We start from the raw sequence: 25,140 nt of genomic DNA, 5'->3' as shown, positions 1-25,140 counted from the left end.
GAAGTGGCTCTGTGGCTCAAGTGGTAGAGTGCTAGCCTTGAGCTGAAGAGCTGAGGGACAGTGCCCAGGCCCAGAGTTCAGGCCCCACAACCGGACACCCCCACAAAAGTGAACTATACAGCTTGTGGGTGGGGACTGGAAGGAAAAACTGGGAGAGAAATGTACTCTTTACCTGACTTACTTAACTGCAATTCCTCTGTCCATCCATCACTTTTATAACAATAAAACATTAAAAAGCATTCCATTTTGGAATTAGAATATAATGTTCCAAGAATTGTGCAGCTGAGCTGGGGCAGCATCTCAGTGAGATCTTTGACCAAGTCCCAGTCAAGAAGGGGTGAGGAGGGGAGGGGAAGGGAGCGGGGAGGGGAAAAAAACCACTAGGCGATGGAAACAGCTGATTCTCAACACCAAGAGAGAAAGAGAGAGGGGCGGGGAGAGAGCCAAGAATAGAGAATCACTAGAAACAGCTGATTCCAGCACGGAGGGGGAGAAGGGGGGGGGAGAGGGAGAGGGGGAGGGGGAGGGAGAGGGAGAGGGAGGAGCCCAGGCTTGGCAAGGTGAGGAGACTAGCCTATAGAAACACAGCAAAGCTTCTTGCCAGTAGTCTTTCCTTACTTAGCAAGGAACAAAACACATTGAACTATTGTTAAAGAAAAGAAAAAGGCATTATTATCTTCACATAGTATGATTATCTACTTAAGAGGAAGAGGGGGCCAAACATAGTTATGTCAATGATTTTCTTCAATTTGCATTGGCAAACCTGTTCGTTCATTTGGTACCTACCTCAGGGGTTACTATTTTTCAATTAATTTTCTTTTTGGTTATTGCATGGTTATGATAAATAGCCAATCCATTCTCTTTGAGTTGTTTTCCTATCAGCAATAATAAGGTGGATTTGGTTCAGTCTTTTCATAAATGTATTTTAAGATTATGAGGTTGTGGCTATGAAACTGTCTCTCCAGATGTTTCGTGCCAGATTTCACAGATCAGACCACTCTAGGCTTCTTCACATTCTTAATAATTTACCACAATCTACAGTACTGAGAAAGTGATGTTACCATAAGAAATAGCATATACTGCATACAAACAGGTCAATAACCAGCTCATCTTTGATATATGTCAGAAGCTTTTTTTATCCAGGGATGCAGTTTATCTGCCTTTAGAGAATCCATTTTCAGGCAAATCCTACAGGCTAAATCATAACATTATTGCAGGTGAGCAAAGAAAATAGCTTCAGTTCCAATCTGCCTTATTGCATTCAAAGCACATACATGTTTGCAACCAAGTGCTTTGCAGGGATTACACATATTTCTGTTCTGTCTGAGGAAAAGAAATATGAGATGCCCTTGTGCTTAACTGCTAGATTTAGAATCTAACTTGCAATTGTACAAGGAATCAACAGGTGTTTGGGTGTGAAACCATCAATTTTAAAAAAAAGGTTAATTCACCTTAAGGTCATAATTACTGTTTTCTGGCTATGAAAATATCATTCATTACAAAAACTTTTAAAAATTATCAATAAAAATAATTTATCCCTAATCCTGTAATCTAGTGACAAGCACTGTTCATTATTTTGTGTAGTATTTCAGTCATTTCTCTCTCATCTCTGTGACTATATATTAAATTGGAGTTACACTGTATATATTCTTTTATAATTGTCTTAGTCTTAGAATATTATAAGTTGTTTGCATGTGACATAATCATATTTTATCTTGTTACATATTATCTCGTAAAAATATCAAATCCATTTAAATAAAACTATATTTTTGGAAAAAAAAGAGGAAGAGAACCAAAATATTAAACCAAGAGGAATTGAGAATGAATATAATGGCGCTCACTTACACCAGCAGTAGCGTTAGTAAATCATAACATAGAAAAACAGACACAGTATGTTTTCCATATAACATTAATTTAAAATGTATAGATGAAAGAAAAATATAAAATACATCGATGAAAGAAAAATATATAGTTGAGTAGCTTGGTATTACAAGATTAGTAAAAGAAGAGGTGGCATTTTATCCCCAAAAAAGACATTAGAAAATGGAAAAGACCTTTCATTGTTCATGGATTGGCAGAATTAATATTGTGAAAATTAATTCTGTACTACCAAAAGCAATCTACAGATGCAATACCCGTGCATTTCCTTCTCCCTTTCCCACCACACCCCAGTACTAGTTTTGTTTCTCTGGAGCTCCCTGACTTTTACAGACAGAATGATTTTTAAAAGTTCTCTCACTCTAGAATCCCACTATTTGATTTAATGCTATTCTATAGATCCTGTTCCACTGAAAATGTTATTTGGTGAGCAAATAGCCCCTTTGATTAAAAACTAGCAGGCATTTAATTTCAAGTCAACTTGAAAATTAGGAAATGCACATTTTCATTTGGTGCATCACGAGTAGTACAGAAGTAGGGAGCTTCATTTTGCAGGAAATTCGGATTCACAAATAATATTTAGTGCCTGGGTCCTTTCAGTAGAAAGACATTTTTTCTCTTGAAATTGTTTTTTAATCTTGCTTTGGGCCTCAGATTTATAAGCATATTATTAGGCTATATCCTTATGAATATGAACAGTGACAGAGGTAAATGTCCTCACATAACATAAAATGAAAAAACTAAGAAAACCAATACATGTGTTTTATAGGATTGAAATGATAGGAAGAAAAGAGTAGGGAGGGGGAGGTTGGGAATATTGAAAGGGGTGACATTGATTGAAAGGGGTGACATTAATCAAGGTACATTGTCTTCATAAACTGCTTTGTTAAATGGCAATTCCTTTGTACGACTACTTAAGGATAATTTTTAAAAAGCAACTAAAGTACCCTAAAGCAAAAAGAAAAAGAAAAAGAAGAGAGTGTCAGAAGCTAATGTTCAATTAGCTAATGTTGCTGTCTGCAAATCAATATTTGTGTGATATTATAAAAATAGTCAGCTTGAGCTGTGGGCTAGTGGTTCACATTTGTAACCCTAGCTACTCAGGAAGCTGAGATCTGAGGATCATGGTTCAAAGCCAGCCCGAGCAGTAAAGTGCCCAAGACTCTTATCTCAGAGTAACCATCAGAAAACCAGAAGTGGAGCTATGGTAAAGCATGAGCCTTGAGCAAAAGAGCTCAGGGACAGTGCCCAGGCCTACAGTTCAAGCCCCACGACAGATTCCTCCCCTTCACCAAAAAAAAGTCATCTTACTTTGTAAAGTGTGTGTACATAGAGATTGCAGTAATTTTTTCTTTATAATGAAAACTTCTATTGACTGGACTTTATTAACGGTACCGATACTATCCTCACAGCCTAAAATACTTTGTATTTGCTACAGCTATTTTCCTCTGGGTAGATACTTGTACTTGTTAAATTTTTCCCTTGCTAAAAATTTACCAAAGCAGAAACAAAAGGTAAATGTTTTTTAAACATGTAACAAAAGTAGATCCCATGGGTTACAGCTGTCGATTACTCTTATGTTTCTAATCTAATCACTTGGGAGGGGAAAAATATCCAAAGGAATAAAACCATTTGAAACTTAGAGAAGAAAATGCATGATATCTTGTAGCTCGGGGGCACCTGCAGTCAGCAAGACAGATTCTATTGGAGGGAGATTACTCTTTTCTTCCCACTCCGCTCTGTGTAGACTGAGAAGAAAGGTTGACTAAGGGAAGTCAGGTCTCCAGTTAAGTGTACATACGGGCTATGGTCTTTATATATGATGTGTATTAAAAATAATGAATGGGAATCTCACAGCAATTTACTTTTATCTATTCTTTCATTTCATTCAATGTGACATTCACACAAACAAGCTTGCTGCTTCAAATACCTTTTAGGTGTAAATAGAATACCCCCAATGAGCATAGCTCTTGACAGGCATGTTGGGGAAGGCTGGTCTTCACTGTAGTCACGCCAGGTGGCTAATGGCTATCTATAATGGTAGACACAAGGTTAGTTCAGTGTAACTGATTTGGCCGGGAAATGTAACCCATTATGTTTCTTTATGGGTGAGCTGGATGGAGGGTTGGAGATGATGATTTTCATTAATCTTATAATGCTAAATTAGGCAGAGGTAATGATGTTCCAGAAGGCTGGACTAACATAGAAAATGACCTTGCAACATAAAACTATAAAAATATTAGAAAGGTCTGTCTCAATGAGAATGAAATCAAGTCAGAATAAACCAAGGAACTGTTTACTGGGAGATTGGGGGGGGGAAACCCCTGAGGACTGGGTATATAGTTGAACAAGAAACAGCAGTATCATTTTATTTTCAGGGAAAAAAATCATGAGAAAATGATGTTTAAAATAGGAATATAACACCCAAGAGGTGTTGAAGATGGAGGTGGTGGGGCAGTCCATTTTATTAGTACAAGTGAAAAACACGTTCGATTTCTCTTTCATAATGAGGGAAGGCCAATTGGAAACCCCACTCAGGAAGAGGTCCCTTCTGTGGCATCCTAGACTGCCTCATCATGATCTATAGCAGGAGGAGGAGGAGTAGGGAGGAGGAGGGAAGAGGAGGGAGGAGAAGGAGGGGAAGAGGAGGAGGAGGGAGGAGGAAGAGGAAGGAGGAGGAAGGAGGAGGAGGAAGGAGGAGGAGGGAGGAGAAGGAGGGGAAGAGGAGGAGGAGGGAGGAGGAAGAGGAGGAGGAGGAGGAGGAGGGGAAGAGGAGGAGAGGAGGAGGAGGGGAAGAGGAGGAGGAGGAGGAGGAGGAGGAGGAAGTTTCTCTTTCTGGTCTTGCCCTCAGCTTGCTTTCTTTTCTACCTTTTCTCAGCATGTCTTATTGAACTTGACCTTTTCGTCTGAGACGGTACACACCAAGATGACTAACATCTGATGTACACTGTTGTGTTTTGTCAGGTCTTGCTCTTTGCCAAACATCTTTGGAAGTTAGCATTGTCGGCTTTCATGTGTTCTAGCCTTTCAGGCGCTGTCACACAGCAACTTTATCATGCCCCAGTCCTTTGTGGCTTCTTTATAGATCCAACCATGGTATCCGTGGTATGGAGGCCACAGAACACTCTCCTCTTCCACCCCCATTCTACACACTCTCAGAGAATTCATCTACTCCAGTCACTCTGCACTCCCCATTCTGGAGATGCAACTTTTGCTTAAATCACCCTGTAATTTTAAGGTTGTAAGAAAGTTTCAAGAAATGCAGAAGATATCTTATTTGTTGAAGTCACCTAGGAGACAGGTAGAACTACTCAGGGGGAGATCTTGGGGATCTTGTAAGCCCTATTCTTTTCTCTGAAAAGAGGAGAAAGAAAAGACCTCAGTGTTTATTTCTCAAGAACAAGGCTACATAAGTACAGTTCAGCTTTTGACCTCAGGAAAATTGGATGAGCATATTGTGTAATCGCAGTCCACACATGAATACCATGAGCAGTCTTACCCTGCCAAGTGCTATGCACACGGCCCTAACTCCCCTCCAAGCCATCTGTCCCTTAGCACCACCTTCCAGATAAGTGCTTTGTGTTGATGCCATCGCAAATTAGAAATGTCCAAAATGCGATTCATCCTTCCCCTGCTGGAAAAGTCCTTCCGTGCTGTAAGTCCCAGCCATTCAGGTTTGAAGCGATGAATCATCTTTGGTTCTTGGTCCCATGAGCCCTGCAAGTGTTGGAGGTTCTCCATATAAAATGTCTCTTCCACTGCCTATTCCTTGTGCAGGAATGCCTGTCCATTGCATATGTTTTCCAGGGACTAATTTTTCCCGTGACCTTAACCTATCTGAAAGGCCTAGAAAAATCTTCGCCTTACCTTAGGTAAGCCTAGCCAAGAGCCAGTGTCTGAATAATGGCGTTAGTCAACTATGTGTGGTAATTCCCAAATCTTCTTATATACAATTTCTAAACTCTCTTACTCCGACTAAATAAATATTCAACAAAGACTTAATTATTATGTTACGGTGCTGAACATGGAACAATGATCACATGTAGAAGAAATGGATCTGATTACTGGCCTTCTTCCCCAGCCCACCACTAGTTGGAAAACACTCTCTTCCCTACATTAAAACCATGTTTGATCGCATAATTTCAACAGTTCCCTTAGGAAGCGTGCAGTCTTCCCTTGAAAAATGCTCTCACTTTCTTAAAGATTATCTTTCAATCCTGTGTGTAGTGAAGAATTAACATAGCGGAGCTGAGATCACTATTCTTTAAAAAGCATGATTGCAAGCTTGACCCTTGGCTGCCATGTAGAAATTTGGCTTTCATGCTAACAAGCCTTCAATTAGAATGGTTCCCTGTGCCTAAATTGCTTGTGCAAACAATATGGTTTCTGCCAAGCACCTGTTTTCCATTTGGGAGGCTGAAATTTTAGTACATGTGATCAGCTTGCAATAAAGACCCTGGGCACTTAGTCTCTCATGAGCTTTCCTGGTAGAGAGGATGCCACAATTCATTGGCTGCACTGGGAGAAGGTTCTTGATTTGCACCTGGTTTCCTCTATAACCTTCAGCCTACTCACCTTTTCTCTTTACTCATTTTGCCTTGTGTTCTTTGCTGTAATAAATCATATCTGTGAGCACAACTATACACACACGTACACGTGCACACACACACACACACATCCAACTGTGAGGCCTTTTAGTATATCATTAAATCAGGGTGATGTTTGAGGATTCTGGACTCTCCCTAGAAAGAAGGGAAAATATATGTTTCAAAAATAGCGACAAAGAATTCCATTGTGTATATATACCACATTTTCTTGATACATTCATTTACTGAGGGGCATCTGGGTTGATTTCATATCTTAGCTATGTTAAATAATGCTGCAATGAACACGGTTGTGCTGGTAGCTTTAGTATGGCCTTGTTTGTGGCCATTTGGGTAAATGCCCAGGAGTGGGATTGCTGGGTCATAGGGGAGCTCTATGTTTAGTCTTTCGAGGAATTTCCATACTGCTTTCCAGAGTGTTCAAGTTTACATTCCTACCAACAGTGTAGTAGATTTCCTTTTGGCCACATCCCTGCCAACATCTGTTATTGTTGGTTTTCTTGATAATGGCTATTCTAACTGGGATGAGGTGGAATCTCAATGTTGTTTTGATTTGCATTTCTTTTAAGGCCAGAGATGTTGAGCATTTCTTCATGTGTCTCTTGGCCATTCTTATTTCTTTTTTGAAGAAGTCTCTCTTTAAGTCTTTACATCAGAAAGGATGGCATTGCCCCATTTGTAAGTACATGGAACGACTTGGAAAAAAGTATATTAAGTAAAGAAGGCCAGACCCAAAGAGACAGGTTGCATGGTTTCCCTCATTTGTAATAACTAGAATATATCTAGGATATTCTTAGCAGGGGATCACAATGGCTCAATACCTATGTGCATATGGCCATCTAAAATCACACTTATTCTAAATGAGCTAAATAGAAACAAGAAGTGTTTTTGTGCGTGTGTGTGTCTCTGCAGTTATTTCTTTTCTTCTTTGTTTTCCTGCTTTGATTTATTCCCGGTTGACACTTTTTTAAAAAAAAAGATTTCTGCACCCATTTTTTTTATATAAGTTTACCTGATTTGGGGAACAGAAGGGGAAATCACAGAAATGGTGGAACAAAGGACAAAGGGTGAAGCAATGCAAGTGATACTCACTAGATACTATTTTGGAAATGAACTTTACAACTTGGGGGGGGATGGTAGCTGGGAGGGGAAAACTGGGAGAAACTGAGGGAGGAGGTAACACTGTTCAAAAAGAAATGTGTACTCATTACCTTCTTGTGTAGCTGTAGCCCCTCTGTGTGTCGCCTTTACAATAACATCTAAAAATGAAATAAAATGTATCTCCTTTAAAAAACAACTGCAATGTGTGCGCCTATCTGTCCCATGTGTTCTTACAATGGCCGCTCGTGCAGTGTCATTCCATGTCAACTGCCTTCACATCTGGCTACACTCTGTCCGTGCTGGAAGTGATGCTCTATGACTTTCAAGGCTAAGTACTGAAAAGAAGCGCACCTTCCCCACTGGTGTGAACCACGGCATCATCACTCTCATGAACAGTCACCAGGTAGGGAGGAGGCTCACACAAGAACACAAGTGAGGGCAGCCTGTGTGGTTCTGACAGCGCAGCTGTGATCCCAGTCAATACCAACCACCAATGGCAACGAGAAACAGTCCCAGACCCTAGCCCTCAAGTCATCTCCTATTTTCAGGTGATTCCAGCTGAGGTTCAAGACATTATGTAGTAGAGAGATGCCTCTTCACTGTATCCTGTCAAAATCCCCACCCAAGGAACCAAGGCATCATAGAATAGTTAACAGTTAGATGCTGCCATGTAGAGGATGGTGTGTAACAACATCATCAGCCTTCCCTAAGAGGGCATTTCACCTGTGCCAAGGGGGATGTTGGAGGGGAAGAGTGGGGGTTCACATATGGCATTCTCTGCCTGTTTCAGTCTCTAGGGTGATGAGCTGGTCTGCCTGGCACTCTTCCCCTTGCTGGCTTCAGTGGGTAACATATGTGTACATGGTAATTGATTGTGTTATTCTTTTTCCTTTCTGGGCTTGGTTGGAGCTCAGAAGGCATCTCTAATAACTCAGCTGCCTTTCCCCTCTCCCATTGATACTGTAGACCTCACAGAAGCCATCTGTGAATCTCATTCAATTCCAGCTTCAGCGTTCGGCTCTGTAGCTCCTATTAGTGTCCCCGCTGAACACCTGCAGCTCCCTTTGGAGACACCCCCACCCATACCTCTCTGCTATCTTCTCATGTATCTGAGAATGTATCTCTCTCTCTCTCTCTCTAGAATAAAAGCGCTCTGCCAGATTGAAGCATAGGGATGGTAAAACTGGGAAATACACTCATCCTTTCTGATGCTCTACTTTCCCCTCAGTTCCTTCCTCAATTCCTTCTCTTCTTAACTGTCTCCTCCTCCTCCTCCTTTTCCCCTTCTCTTTCCTCTTCCTCAAAGCTATAGCTCTGCCACTTGAACTACAGCTCCACTTCTGGCTGTTTGGTGGTTAATTGGAGATAAAAGTCTCACAGACTTTTCTGCCTGGTCAGGCTTTGAACCACGATCCTTAGATGTCAGCCTCTTGAGTAGCAAGGATTATAGGCATAAGCCACCAGCACCCGACTCTTTAACTTCAGAGCAAAGGATGATTTTTTTCCCTACACATTTGGGGAACTCTATGTTCTGTCATTTGATCATAGATATTCCAAAGTTATCAATCCAGTATATTTGATTACAAGCTCTTACTGAAAAAATTTGTATGCTGCAAATTGAAAGATGACATTATGCTGCTCTTCAGTTTGCATTTTCTGAAACACATTTTAATCTCTTTTGCAAAGGAGTGGTTACATACACTAAAGGGAGAAACGTAATTGCAAATGATTCCCTCTTTTATTGATTTGAGTGATACATTTCTTGCTTGCCTGAAACTTCCACTATCTCAGCTTTGCCTTGGGTTTGGGCTGCAGTCAATATAGAGGTCTTTCAAAGTTTGTTCTTGACAGTTCTGCTTTTTGTCTTCTGTTCTACTTTAGCCTTTTTATATTAAACTTTGCAAAGCAGACTGTGCTTTCTAATGATAAATTATATCCAGGTTCCTGGTAATTTGTCCTAATTTTTTTTTGCCAGTCATGGTGCCTGAACTCTGGGCTTGGGCACTGTCCCTCAGTTCTTCAGCTCAAGTGGCTCTACCACTGGAGCCACAGCACCACTTCTAGTTTTTTTTTTTTTTTTTTGCTTATGTGGTGCTGAGTAATTGAACCCAGGGCCTAATGCATGCAAGGCAAGCGCTCTACCACTGAGCCACCTTCCCAGCCCTGTCCTAATTTTTGAATATCTGATTTGTTCACCAGTAGCTCCCTCTTTCTGATGCCTAATTATTTGTTTTGTCATGAATTTTCTGTCTGGCCTGCTCTCTTGGTTTGAGTTCATTTCCTTCCTTTGATCCCAAGTGCCTCAATATTCCTGTATTTTATGTTACTAAGGAGTGTTACTAAGATAATTTTGGTAAAGCACATACAAACACAGTTCTTGGTAGTGTCAGACTTCAGGAAAGGATCTATATAGCCGTGTATCATGTTTGCTACTGACTCTCATATCTGTCTTTTAAGGTGTCCATTTCATACCATGCTAGTTGTAGACGGGGCTAGATGCTTTCTCATTCATGTCCAATAGTCAAAAAGGAGTTTCTTTCACATAATCTACTGAATAAAAACCCTAAGCTTTAATCTGATCAACACAATCAAGCATTGTACCTACTACTGGGCTCAGCAGTGCCTCTGTGGATGGGGTGAAACTATATTCATTTTCTTAGGCTGTGGCCCTGTCATCAGACTTGATCCACTGCCTGGCAGCTCCACACTGAGAAATGAGAGAAGTAGACCCAGGTGAGCTGGAGCCAACAGTTTGTACAATCTCATTATGCTCAGGTCTTTCTCATTCAGGGTTTTCTAACTTCTCCCTGGTATCCTGAAGTTAGCAGTAGCAGGAGTATTTAAACCACAGAGTCTGGCAATTGTTTGTTTGAACACTGGCTGTTTTTGTTTTTAGTACTGGTATATGGATACACCTTGGTCAATGAGAGGCAATTAGGGTCATGTATCTTAACGGGAGATTTTCATTTAGCCTAACTCCAGAACTCTTCTTTTTAATGCATTCATTTTTTTCCACTTTAAAATAAAAGCTTTTAATGAATCAGTCACTAAATGGGCAAAGGAGCTAAGTAGATACGTCTCAGAAGAAGAGGTAAGAAGAGGAAATACATGAGGAAATGCTCACCACCTCTGGCCATGAAGGAAATGTAAATCCAAACAACTCTGAGATTCTCTCTCACCCCAGTTAGGTTGGCTAACATTGTGAATTTGAGCAACAACAAATGCTGGTAGAGATGTGGGGGAAAGGTAACCCTCTTGTACTGTTGGTGGGAATATGAACTAGTACAATTACTCTGAACAGCAGACTGGAGGTTCCACAAAAAGCTAAACATAGATCTTACTGATGACCCAGCCATAGCACTCCTGAGCATCTACCCAGAAGACCACATGCCCAGGATATGATAAAGACACTTACACATCCAAGTTCATTGCTGCACTACTCACACTAGCCAACTTATAGAAACAGCCTAGATGCCCCACAATACATGAGAGGATCAAAAAATGTGTTACATACACACAATGGAACTTTACACAGACATTAGAAAGAATAATGTTATATCACTTGCAGGGAAATGGATGGACCCAGACCAAATCATGTTAAGTGAGATGAGACAAACAGCACACATTTTCTCTCAAATGCAGACACTAAATCTAAAATATGCTGGGACATGATAAATTATTCAGAATTCTAGGCATTCACACACAGTGAGACCAAAGGAGGGTATTCTTAAGTGGGGGAACTCAAGGTGCAATGTCTATGTACCTCTGATCATATCAAATAATATTTATATAAATGAACTCCAGGAAATGCTAACTAGAGGTTTTTTCTTTGTTGTTGTTTTCTTTTTGTCTTGTTTGTTCATTTATCTGTCTTTGGAAGGGGAAGGGGGCAACAGAAATGGAGAGGCAAACATAGCAGTGATACTCAGTAGACACTATATTGAAAATGAACAATACAACTTGTGGGTGGGATGAGGGGAAAACTGGGGAAAAGCCAGGGAAGGGGTAACATTGTCCAGAAAGAAATGTATTCTTTGCCTGACTTATGTAACTGTAACCTTTCTGTACATCAGCTTTATAATAACAATGAAACTATTTACAAAAAATCAAAGCTTTGCCTGGGATATACTACTCCACAAAATCCCACGTACTGTAAAATTCACCCCTTTTAAGTGTACGAGTTGCTGCTGTTTCAGTATATCACAGGAGAGGTAAATGATCACCACAATCAATTTTCAAGCATTTCCATCACCCCCAAAAGAAATCCTGAACTATTAAATCTTCCTCTACTTCCCGTTCTCCTATCTTTTAGCAACTACCAATCTCCTTTTCTGTTTCTGTTCATATACCTCCTCTGAACATCTTATCTACAAAAATCGTAGAGCATATGGTCTTTTGGTTTATCTGTCTTTCACTTAGAAAATTGTTCACAAGGTTTATCTGTGTCATACCATGCATCAATATTTCCTTTCTTTTAGTGTCAAATCATAGTTCACTGTGTGTAGGAACCATGTTTGTTTATCCATCCATCAATTCATGACATGTGAGTTATTGATATTCAATTCTAATCACAGTTCTAGAATCCAGTCCTTTCTATTTCTAGTTGTTTTTAATACTTATTCTGCCAGAAACATTTTTCCTGAAGTACAACATTTTGACTTGTATTTCACCTCATAAAAATATATCCTACTTTCTGCCTATGTTTCTAAAGGAACATACTGACCTTGCATTTGAACTCTTCGTAGTTAGAGTGCAGTAAAGATGGGAATGAGAACATGCTATACCATTTGGGCCAGTGATCAAAGTACTTGTATCTGACTTACTGATCACCAACCAACCAACCAACCAACAGAAAAGCCCAAAGAAACAGTCCACAATGACAAAAGCAAATAGACTATTATGGGCATTCTATATCCCTAACCATGGATGGCATGTAGATTTATCATTTCATAGTTTATACTTCTTTTTATCTCTTATTAAAAGTTTATAGATGGACAGTGGGACAGACTTAGTTTTTAGTCCTGTCTCAGTCACTTATAATTTGGCTTTCTTTAAAGTCTTTAATTTTGTTAAGGTCTCTCCTTTGGAGACTTTAGGCAAATGATCTTATATGTAAAACAGAGTCAAGAATTGTACTTCAGAGTCTAGTTAGGGATTAAAAGATGTACGTGCTCAAGGATCGTGCCCAAGCATAATAGGTACTCACTAGACAAATGGACACTGCTAAAAATACAATTGTTTTCAACAAAAATCAATCTAAGATTAGAACTACCTTGGTGTTCTTTCACTGTTTTATAGCTTTGGTGATTTAATTTCAATATTGTCTTAGTGATTTAAAATTAGACCAATTTAAAGCCAAAATTAGATAATCAGTTAAAAGGCTTCATGTTCTTTATCTGCCATCACCCCTGGTGTAGTCTGAGAGAATCAATATTTCCTTTGGGAAATGGTCAGTGATAATGTCTTTCTGTATTACAAAGAAGCTTTCATGAATTGGTATAAGGATAAACATCTTAAACTGTACTGGGTTATTTTAAGGTACAGAAGAATGAATTTTAGAGATTAGCATTTACTATCACCACTGACTGAGTAGCAATTATTATTGGTGTAACCAATGGGAATGATTTCAGCAGATCAGCAACATTAAAAAGGTATCAGGTGGTAGTTAAGTTGTAATTGTTTTGTTTTATTTGGGTTATCATAATATTTAACTTGCTCTCTATGGTATGTTCTTAGGAGTGAGAAAAATTTTGCATATAAAATTAATAACTTAGCTTTTTAGTTTAATAAGTAAAATAAGTTTGAGCTAGATTCTTCTTTAGCATTTGAAGTTCTTATAACTGCAATAGTACTATTTTTATTAAGGCATTTGTTCAGAGATCAAACTAATCAACTGTTGAAAATTTACCTTGAATTTAAGAGTAAGCTATTAAGATCAACATTTGGAAGTCATTCTATACATTTTAGTCATTCTGTGATATTTGTTTCTTTTCTCTCTTCATAGGACTTTTCCTGTCAGAATGATTACTCTATAGTCCACAGAAAATGCCGGTCTCAGTTCACTGATCTAAATGGTTCCAAAAGATTTGGTATCAACATGTTTCATGATGAAAGCGGGATTTATGCTAATTCAGATGCAAAACTAAAACTGTACTCATTGTCTCAGAATCCTGTTACACCATTTTAAAAGATTATAATGTATGGAACTGGTTTCTCTGGCTAAGGAAAGAATAATAAATATAACATTTGATTTTTTTGTCTTTTAAATACAATGGAAAGGAGGTTCCTTTCAATGAAAATCTAATATTCTAAACCAGCATGTATTCACATCTTTTCTTAGGCTCTTGGTAACTTCTGAAGTTTATTATATGTGCCACTGAAGATATCACCATCCTATTTGTGGCTATGCTATTTTGTTTTAGGACGTATACATTTCTTTTATTATTAGAAATAAGGGAGATAAAGTCAGCCCAGTTAAGCTTCTGATACTTTCCATGTGTCTGGGTTTTTCTTTGTTTATTTGTTTCTTAACTGAGCCAATTTAAATTCTGCTTAACAACAACAACAACAGATCTTTAAAAATTACTACCTGATGGTACATATTTATTTTGTACAATATGATGTTTTGGTTTAAGTATGTGTTGATATAATGTATAATGATCAAATCAAGCAATTAACTATTTCTATCACTTCAAAGATGAATCATTTCATTTCTTTGCACTAAAACACTGAATGTTCTCTTTCCTATCTGTTTTGAAATACATAATACATCGTGGTAACTATGTTCACCCATCAATGCTATAGGACATCAGAATTTTATCCTATCCACCTTCTGTCTATTCATCTCACAAATCCTCCTAGCTTGTTAACCCTTAGTCTACCCTCCATATTCTAGATAAGTTTTAAGTGAATAAAGATGTAAGTGATATTCAGATTTGACATAAAACTCAAAGGACTAGCATTTGGGGAATTCTTCCCCTATGATAATGTTGAATATTTATTGTATTAGGTGAGTGTGTCAAGGAGTATTATCTATAGCCTTTTTAATATCGGATAGCTAGTTACATTGTATTTATTTAATGTGAGTATTTTCTTTATTTCAGATAAAAGCTAGCAGGGATTCAGACAGTGAAATCTTTTAATGAAACCATAAGTGATTGATAGGAAGTTGAGTCACCTGGAGTTAGAATTTGGAAGAAATTTTTTGTCAGTTGCCGGAGCCTGCCGGCAATGAAAGGGAATCCTGAGTTAGGGGGTGAGGATGGAAAAATAAAGACATAAAACAAAGGATGGGGTCGGGAGGCCTGCAGCTCAAGACTGCAGCACCGTTTATTTTTAACTCTCCTTATTATATACTATTAGAAGTCAAGAGGCAACCTAAGGTCACCATAGTGCAGAGAAGCAAGGAAAATTTTAATAAAAACAAGGTGCAGATTGAAACAAGACAAGGTCAACTGATAGAAAGTAAAACAAACTCTACAGACATAGCAAAGCAAACCCGGACACCTGGTGTTTTTCATGAAAGCCAGTTCCTTGTAAGTGCCTTCAAGTGAGCACAAGGGTCAAGATGACCTTGGAGCTTTACTGTCGGCTCCCAACAGTCAGTCACCTGGGGCAGCCATAATACAATTTCATAGATGGGAGTGGCACTCACAGTATAGGAGGCTGAAAAGTCCCAGGTCAAATTTCTGGTTGGGTAGGGTTTAGGAGTTTTGAATAATGTCAAAGAATAACTTTTTGGTGTTTTCCTGTGTACTCCTATTGTAGAAGAATGGTGGTGTGAAGAGATCTCCTCCACCTCCGCCACCACCTCCTCCTCTTCCTCCTCTCTCTCCTCCTTTTCCTGCTTTTATGAGACAGTGTCACTATATATCCCATGGTAGCATTGAACTCACCATCCTTTTATCTCAGCCTCTGAAGACTGGATCACAGGTGTGCACCACCACACTCACAGAATCACTAGACTAGGTTCTACACTTATGTCTTTATTATCTGTAATTACCTCCTAAAGAGCCTCGGTAGTCACACTGGTTGGGAGGTGGAAGGCATTTAGGGCTCCAGCACATGAATGTGAGGAAGACATAATATAGTGGATTATATAAAAGTCAGGTTGAGAATTCCAAATGGATCAAAGAGCTCAGTGTAAGATCAGATACCTTGAAAATATTACAGAAAGGGATAGGAGAAACTCCAGGGCTCCTTGGCACAGGTTGAAACTTCCTAAATAAATCTAGAAACACACAAATCAAAGAAAGGCTGGATAATGGGATTGCATTAACCTGCAGAGTCTCTGCATGGCAAAGGACATAGCTAGCTAGATCAATAGAAAGCCCACAGATTGGAAGATCTTCACTAGCTAAACAACAGACACAAGGGTATCGTATCTAAATTACTCAAAAATTTAAACACTCAAAAACAAATCCTCAAAGAAACAACCACCCATTAATAAGTGGGCTAAAGACTTAAGGAGAGACTTCTCTGAAGAAGAAATAAAAATGGCCAAGAGACACATGAAAAAATGTTCAACATCTCTGGCCATAAAAGAAAACAACATTGAGATTCCACCTCACTCCAGTTAGAATGGCCATTATCAAGAAAACCAATAATAACAGCTGCTGGAAGAGATGTGGCCAAAAGGGAACACTACTACACTGTTGGTGGGAATGTAAATTTGAACACTCTGGAAAGCAGTATGGAAATTCCTTGAAAGACTAAACATAGAGCTCCCCTATGAACCCAGCAATCCCACTCCTGGGAATTTACGCAAATGGCCACAAAGAAGGTCATACTAAAGTTGCCAGCACAACCATGTTCATTGCAACATTATTTATCATAGCTAAGATATGGAACCAACCCAGATGGCCCTCAGTAGATGAATGGATCAAGAAAATGTGGTATATATTCGCAATGGAATTCTAAGTTTCCATCAGAATGATATTTCCCCATTCATAAGGAAATGGAGAGTTGAAAAAAATTGTATTAAGTGACGTAAGCCAGACCCAAAGAAACACAGGCTGCATGGTTTCCCTCATTTGTATTAACTAGATTATGTCTTTGCTATTCTTAGCAGGGGCTCACAATAACTCAATAGCTAGGTATATATGACCATATAAAATGAAGCTAATCAAAATGAACTCCAAGAAACAGAAACAAGAGCTTTGTTTGTTTTGTCAGTTGTGGGGCTTGAAATTGGGGCTTGGGTGCTATTCTTGAGCCTCTTTGTGCTCAAAGCCAGTGCTCTACCACTTAAGCCACAGCATCACTTCCAGCTTTTGAGTGGTTAATTGGTGATAAGAGTCTCGTCAGGACTTTATTTTCTTGGCTGGCTTTGAACCACAATCCTCAGATCTCAGCCTCCTGAGTTGCTAGGATTATAGGCGTGAGCCCCCATCACCGGGCTTCACTGTTCTTCACTGATTATTGTTTATATCTTCATCAAGATTTATAATCTTTTTTCATGTTTTCTCAAATGAGAATTTTTGGCAATGCTTAATTAGCATTTATCATGAAATGTTACTTCACGGATTTATTTTGAAAAATCAAGATAGTAGAAAAATCAAGATCATCTTGGGCAAAAGAACTCAAGGATAGCACCAAGGCCCTGAGTTCAAGCCCAGCAACCAACAATCATTACAGGAGACAAGAAAAAGTGGTAGGCCAGGTAAGTGTTCACCAACAGAATTTTATATTCTTGCTGCTTTAAAGTATTTGCTGGTGTAACATACAAATATTCACAAATGTGTACATTACACATAAGATTATCTATGTTGTATGGAATCTTCACCTAAATAATGATCCTAATGAATATGTGTCTACAATTACTTCTTGCTGCACAGACTACAAATTCAAGTTTAATCATTCCTAACATTCATTAACATGTCTGGTACAAACAGTTGTTGGTAATATGCACAGCTGAATGTCAAGCTACTTTCTATGGGGGAAAAGCTTTAATGGCCACATCCACTACCTTTGAATTCTGCCTGGTAGTTCATTTAGCTGAAATTCTATAAAATGACTAACATCACACTTTGCCTAAATAAACCTGGGTTTCCTATGCAGGTTCAACTTAGAACTCAGGTGTGGTGATTCAGAAGTGAAATAAGAGTGATTGTAACTAACCAGGTATTTCCTGGTTAGTTACACCAGGTATTTCCCTTAGGTGGAACATTCTGTGATTCCAACTGAATGAATGGAAATGGTGAATGTAAACAATACCATGAAACCTAATATTTTAGGTCAAAGTATTTCATATTGATAGGGGGTTTGTTAGGTAATGACTTTAATGATTCCTCTCACCAATATCACACACCATTTCTAAAAATATTGGGAGTTGGAGTTGATCATTAAAGAAGTTCCTCTTTAGGAAGGGCCCACACCTCTCCTGACTAGTCTACCTGTATAGTTCACAAAATTCTCTTGAGACTTGCCAACATTTATTCTTTCATTGTTTTAACCATCTTAGTGTTGTGTAATGTGTATTTACTCAGTGACTGATGATATTGGCCATCATTCTGGGTGTATTGGTTGTATTCCTATCTTCTTTAGCCATGTCTTTTATTTAACTCTCTTACCCATATTTTAATTGGTTACTTATCTTTTGTTATATAATTTTAAAATCAGGATATGATCTTAAAAGAAAGTTTTTCTTTTTTGCTGGTAGTAAGGCTTGAACTGAGGGTCTGCACAAGGCTGGTGCTTTACTACTTAAGCCACAGCTCCAGTTCCAAGAAGCAGAGTCTTATTTTGGGTTTGAGATGAATTCTATACGATTCATTTGGGATAGAACATTTGATTTTTTTTAGATTTTTAAAAAACTTTTCTTGAAAAGATGCTGTACAGAGGGGTTACAGTTACATGAGACATGAGTAAGGTAATGAGTACATTTCTTGTCGAGCAGTTACCCCTCCTTTGTTTTTCTCCTACTATCCCTTCCCTTACCCACATCCCCCTCTCCTCCCCTCCCCTAAAGTTTTAAAATTCATTTTCAACATAGTGTCTTGTGAGTCTCATTGTTGCAATGGGTCATCCTGTGTCCTTGTTTGAGCATTTTATTATTCACCTTGCCCTCCACAAATTAGATAAATGTATATGTAAAATACAAGGTACCAAAATCAACTACAGTGACAACAGGGATATACCATAGGAGGAAGAACACACAAAAGAAACAAAAAATCACAAAGTACATTAAAATAACAACAACAAGGAAAAACCCCTTGTGTCCATATCTTGGGGTTCGTTTTGCTTACCATTATCTTATATGGTCGTATATGCATAGCTTATGAGCTTTTCTGCTCATCTGATAAGATTATCCTAGATGAATACTAATTATTGCAAATAAGGGAAACCATGGGACCTATATTGCTTTGGGTCTGGCTTATTTAATATGATTTTTTTCTAAGACTTTCCATTTCCTTACAAATGGGGCCATGTCATTCTTTCTGATGGAGGAATAGAATTCATATATATATATATATATATATAAACATTTCTTGATCCATTCATCTACTAAGGGGCATCTTGGTTGGTTTCATATCTTAGCTATGGTGAATAATGCTGCAATAAACATAGTTGTGCTGGTAGCTTTAGTATGGCTTTGTTTGTGATCATTTGGGTAAATGCCCAAAAGTGGGATTGCTGGGTCATAGGGGAACTCTACGTGGAGTCTTCTCCATACTGCTTTCCAAAGTTGTTGAACAAGTTTACACTCCCACCAACAATGAAGTAGAGTGTCATTCTGGCCACATCCCCTCCAGCATATGTTGTTATTAGGTTTCTTGATTATAGCCATTCTAACTGGGTTGAGGTATCTCAATGTTGTTTTGATTTGCATTTCTTTTATGGCCCGAGAAGTTGAACATTTCTCCTTCTGTCTCTTGGTCATTCTATTTCCTCTTAAGAGAAGTCTCTCTTTAAGTCTTTAGCCCATTTATTAATGGGTGGTTGTTTCTTTGAGGATTTGATGTTGGGGGATTTACTTTTTTGAGTTCTAAGTATATTTTAGATCTGAAACTCTTGTCTGTTGTATGGCTAATGAAGCTCTTCTCCCAATCTGTGGGCTTTCTATTGATCTAGTTAGCTATGTCCTTTGCCATGCAGAATTTCTGCAGTTTAATGCAATCCCATTTGTCCAACCTTTCTTTAGTCTGTTCTGTTTATAGGTCTTTATTAAGAAATTTTCAGCCTGTGCCAAGGAGCCTAGAGTTTCTCCTATTCCTTCCGGTAAAGAACATTTGATTTCTGTTTCAGAGCAACAAAATATTTAAGACTAGAGAGAATCCCAGAAGGTCTTGGAAACAAGAACTCTCATGTGAATATACTATGTATATGTATGTGTATTTAGTCAATATTTTTTATGATGGAAGTGGTAATGATGGTAAAGGAATGTAGGGTCATAAAATGCTGAGGAAATGTATTCTTTACTTTTTCATCAGATAGTTCAGCTTTTCATTTATTAGTAATGAGACTTGCTCTCCAGGAGTGAAGCTCATCTCATTTTCCTTTCCCCACAAGCTAAAAGATTTCCCATAAGCAACACATCTTTGTAATGCTTATGTGCCTCTGATTTCTCAGGAAATCAAAATCGTTGTTCCCCAAATGCTACCTATATTCCTGTTACGAGAGAATATTGAGAAGTACTCAGATATCACTGTGTAAGGCAAGTTTTCCTTTTCTTTGTGAAGGTGAAATAAACTGTGAATATGTAACAAGTTAATATTAAATCTGTATGTACATTTCCAGATGACAATGCATATGTACATCTATACATGTCTTTTTCTCTCTCCTCTCGTTCTTTCTTTTGCTCTCCATACACCCTCCCACCCCTTCCCACATACACACATACACACACATTTTGTAATGTGCTTATAGATTACAACCAGAAAAGAAGATTAGATTTTTCAGTTTACCAACTTCTAGAAACATCTATTTAAAACTCAAATCAAAGATAGAAACCTTTTTTCTTCTGCCAAGGACTATTTGAATATTTATAATATCATTTGTGGATTATACAAAATTATTAATATGGGCAACAGGCAGCCAATGAGAGCAGATTTCTAAAATAATCTCATTTCTACTACTAAGGAAAACATAGCTTTGCTAGTAAGTAGATACAGACAGGAAGTCAATTTCATGACAATGAAATAAAGTATGTTTACATTACATGTTATGGTGATTGGTGCATTTACATGTTATACTTTATCCAGGCAAAGAATAAAAGCTAACTCCCTCTTTTAAATTCTCAAAGCCATTTGTATCACATTTCACTTTACAATTTTCATTAAATACCACTAAAACATATAGCTTTCAATATTTGGTTTCAAATATTTTAACATAGGCACAATTGAGTATTTATACATTCTATTCTATATGGCAACAGTAATCTAAAGATCCAGTAAAAGCCTTTTTATATTAACAATTTAATTGATTGAATTCCTATATTAGAATGTAGGATCTTATGAGATAGACTCTTAATCTCAAGAACAGAAATATTTGTATTTAATTAAACTTACTTCTGTACCTATGGGTAGAATCATCCACAGAAAATAAGTTTGAAAGGGATAACTTGAAGCAAATTTGGAAAGATATTGGAGAGGAAAAATTCAAACTGTAATTGGAAATGGAGAGATAAAAGTGAATTACAAAGTGTTTACCAATAATGTTTTCTTTATACACTTAGATTTATGTTCGTTAAAAATTAATACAAACCCCTAATAGGTTTAATTCAGGTAATATATTGACAAGATAGTCGATAAGATACTGGTAATTAAAGATTTGACTGAGTAGTTTTTAAGAGATCCAAGAGTTCATCACAGAAAATTCTTCATCAACTCTTTAAAAACACATGTGAATACTCATTTTGTAAAAGCCAAAGTATGTTATGCAAGGAAATATTTCTATTAAAAAGCCTCATGCAACTACAGAAATCAGGAAACATTTTTTTCCATGTGTAGACTAACTGAACAAAAGAACACAGAAAAACCACAGTATTTCTTTTTAGATACCTTCTCCTAAGTAAAGTTTTTCAAAATCCTTATTCCATGTATTTACAAGCCTTAAAGTTGTTCTAAAGAGTTCAAAAGTATTAAGAGTACTACTTTCTGGGGTAGCACTTTTTTGCCTGATGCCACATTTGTCTAGTTTGTCTAGTTTGGAAGGGGGCAATAGAGGAATGGCAGGATGAAGAAAGGCCTAGATATATGTGTTTTCCAACTTTAATTTTTTATTATTATAAAGGTGATATCCAGAAGGGTCACAGTTGTTTTAGTCAGGTCATGAGTACATTTATTGAGTGCCACTGCTGCGTTTATTCACCATTTATCCCACCATTTCTGTGCTCCCTTACCTCCCAAAAGATAGATCAGTGAACAAACATAACAAAAAGAAAAGAAACAAAAGCAACAACCAAAAAAAAAAGACCTTCTTGTTTCATTTCCTGGAGTTCATTTCTATCAATATTATATGACCAGAAGCACATAAGCATTGTACCTTTGTGTTCCAACCCTCTAGTATCCTTCCTTTGGCCTCTCTATGTGTGAATGCCTGGACTCTTGTATATTATATCTCAGTGCATTTTATATGGTACACAAGGGAAGCCTTTGTTCAAGAGGTGATGGGCTTTTAAGCTGTTGAATAACATGACAAGAATATAAGAAAGGTGACTCAAACATAATTGAGAAGAGTGCTTAGAGGGGACATGGTTGGGAGAAAATAGATGATAGAGAAGCTACCATTAGTATCCAAGAGAGACACAAGGTCAATGTGAATAGTGAGCGGTAGATAGAGTTGATTAAGATTTAGAGTTGGCAAGCCTTAGAATGAACCCATGATGAAATCAGTGGCTGAGAACCTTGAGGGAAAGGAGGGGATGTGGGGAGGGATGAGGTCTTCTGGATGTGTTAGACATAGGTTGGGACACCCATATGAGGACAGCTATCTGGTAGTTGAGTGAAGCGTAGAAATAGAATGTCATCAGAGAGGGCACTGTGCAGAAGAAAAGGATGGAGGAGAGTTATTAGTTGTTCAAGTATTTTGTCAATCCTAAATCCAACTTAAGAAGGGAATTGTGGTCCACTGAATGACTCTGGTCCCAGGGAGGTGACATCTGAGATTCAGAACACCAGGAGAAGGAGAGAACAGGGACTGGGTGAGCTCAGGGGAAGAGAATATTCCTGGAGTTGAGATTAGATTCTCTCTTTCCACCTTGGCCAGATCTAAGTTCTAACACAATGCAAGTTCAATGAGTATTTCAAGAGTATTTCACCTGTATCCCCAACAAGTCAACAGACTATAACATACACTAGATCCTTCATCATTGATGAATGCTGAGGGAATGGAGCTCACTGAAGTAGACAGAGATGTTAACAAATGGAATCACGTCAAAGAAGTCCTTTGGAATTTTTACAAAACCTGCTTAAGTGATGAGTGCTTAGTAGTTCATGTCTCATCACTTTGCTTATGGGAATCCACTTGAAAGAGACCGTCAGGAAATGTCTATTGCCTAGAATGTGACCATACTCAGAAAATAACCCCCCTCCCCATTTCCTACTTCAGAGAAGGTGAATTTCTATAATACGTAAATGTCTATATTATCTTTTAGTCAACAGTGTTCTATTTGGAGGATGCCACCAAAAGATCATTTTTGTATGTTTGATATGAAATATGAAATATCACCTAAAGCATACTCTAGGTAAATGTTTAACTTAAACACATTCAGCTGTCAGTTTGATCTTTCAGTTTGGAGGAAATACAAAGGATATTAGAGGAAAGGAAAATGACACGCCATGGGAATAACTAGATAAATGTGGAATACAGGACATCCGGTAGAACAGAGATAGCCTTGTTTATTTAACACGTCAGTAAGGTTTTAAAGAACAAACAAAGATGATTTTACTTGGTTAGAAGAGAGAGCTTGGATTTGATTGTTCGGAACAAACAATTGGAAGAGCATTTTTTCGTGACAAGTGAAAGTGTTAGATGATGGAGTGAGTGGGAAAAATTATTGATATGAAAGGATATGGATCATTTATTATCAGGATATCTGAAATACAATATTTTTGGAAAAACTTCACCTAGGTTAATAAATGTATTAAAATAGCTGAATAGATACTCAACTGTTTTTGTGGTGGTGGTGATGATTCTTGGGCTTGAACTCAGGGCCTGGGTGCTGTCCCTAAGCATTTTTTCTCCAGGCTAACAATCCATCACTTGAGTCACAGCTGCATTTCTAGCTTTTTTGATAGTTAATTGGAGATAAAGGTCTCATGGTCTTTCCTGCCCAGGCTGACTTTTGAACCAAGATCCTTAAAATCTCAGTCTCTGGAGTAACTAGGCATGAGCCACTGGCGCCTGACTGTAAACATTTAACAGCATTAAGGTCTGATTTGTGGGAATGTTTACTTATTTTTCTTGTGCTTATTTTTCTATATTTTCTAACATTTTCAATGCATTTATAATCCTTAGGATTATTACAGGATTACTTTTTTTTTTGTCAGTCATGGGGCTTGAACTCTGGGCCTGGGTGCTGTCCCTCAGCTCTTCAGCTCAAGGCTAGCACCCTACCACTTGGGCCACGGTGCCACCTCTGGCTTTTTCTGCTTATGTGGTGTTGAGGAATCAAACCCAAGGGCCTCATGCATGCGAGGCAAACACTCTACCACTGAGCCACCTTCCCAGCCCAAGATTACTTTTGTTTTAAAAGTTAAAATGAAAAGAAAACTGAGAGTGGAGTTTAGACTCCATAGCACAATGAAATAACTTCCTGTGGGGAGCTGTAACAAAATGCTACCAACTGAGTGGCTTAAATTATGGGAAATTATTACCTCTGAGCTCTGGAGGCTGAAGTGTGAGAACAAATGTCCACTGATTTGATTCCTTTGGAGAGTTGTGAAGGAGTCTGATCTACACCTCTGTCTCTGTCTCTGTCTGTCTCTGTCTGTCTGTCTGTCTGTCTCTCTCTCTCTCTTTCTCTCTCTCTCTCGGCATTTGCTGGCCTCACCTTTAGCTCTGCCTTTATCTTCACATGCAGCTGCTCCTGTGTGGACAGCTATGTCCATTCTTGCCCTCTTACAAGGCCACTAGTCATGCTGGATTATAGGCTCACCATACTGGACTATGACTCATGTAAACAAGTTAAATCTACAGTTCTATTTAAAAATAAAATCATCTATTTAAAAATAAAATCTATGTAAAAATAAAATCCATCTTCATAGGTCTCTATTTTTATTTGAATTTGAACTCAGATATCTACAGGCAAAGTATGTTTGTAAAAATTCCACCACTTCTGATGGGACTAACAGAGAATTTTCTTTAAAGCACAATTATGGATTACTGAGGAAGAATTTAACTTGTGGAGAATTAGTATTAGTCTTATCAATATTTTTCATTTGTTAGGCAAGATCAGAAAAGAGGATTCGGTGTCAAAATACATATTTTCTTCTTCCAGATCTGGGGAACATTTCCATGGAACATTACCTTTTAGCTCTTAAGGTCTAGCGAAGGTCTAAACCTGGCTCCTCTACCAGAAAATACAACATTTTCCTCTCTTCCTCTGAACTGGAGT

The 25,140-nt window shown here is 38.1% G+C and overlaps 1 protein-coding gene across 1 annotated transcript in view; it reads left to right on the top strand.

Annotated features, from left to right (window-relative positions):
* The window catches only part of LOC105987241 (chromosome unknown open reading frame, human C9orf135), a 59,142-nt gene extending 45,372 nt beyond the window's left edge, over nt 1-13,770 (top strand). The window contains exon 6 of the mRNA XM_013018438.1: nt 13,588-13,770. Coding sequence (XP_012873892.1) covers nt 13,588-13,770 — 183 coding nt within the window. The remainder of the gene's footprint in view (nt 1-13,587) is intronic.
* Nucleotides 13,771-25,140: the final 11,370 nt, after the last annotated feature.

The sequence above is a fragment of the Dipodomys ordii genome, unplaced genomic scaffold (assembly GCF_000151885.1).
Source record: "Dipodomys ordii isolate 6190 unplaced genomic scaffold, Dord_2.0 Scaffold40, whole genome shotgun sequence".
Classification (NCBI taxonomy): domain Eukaryota; kingdom Metazoa; phylum Chordata; class Mammalia; order Rodentia; family Heteromyidae; genus Dipodomys; species Dipodomys ordii.
This window is presented reverse-complemented; position numbering and strand designations above follow the sequence as displayed.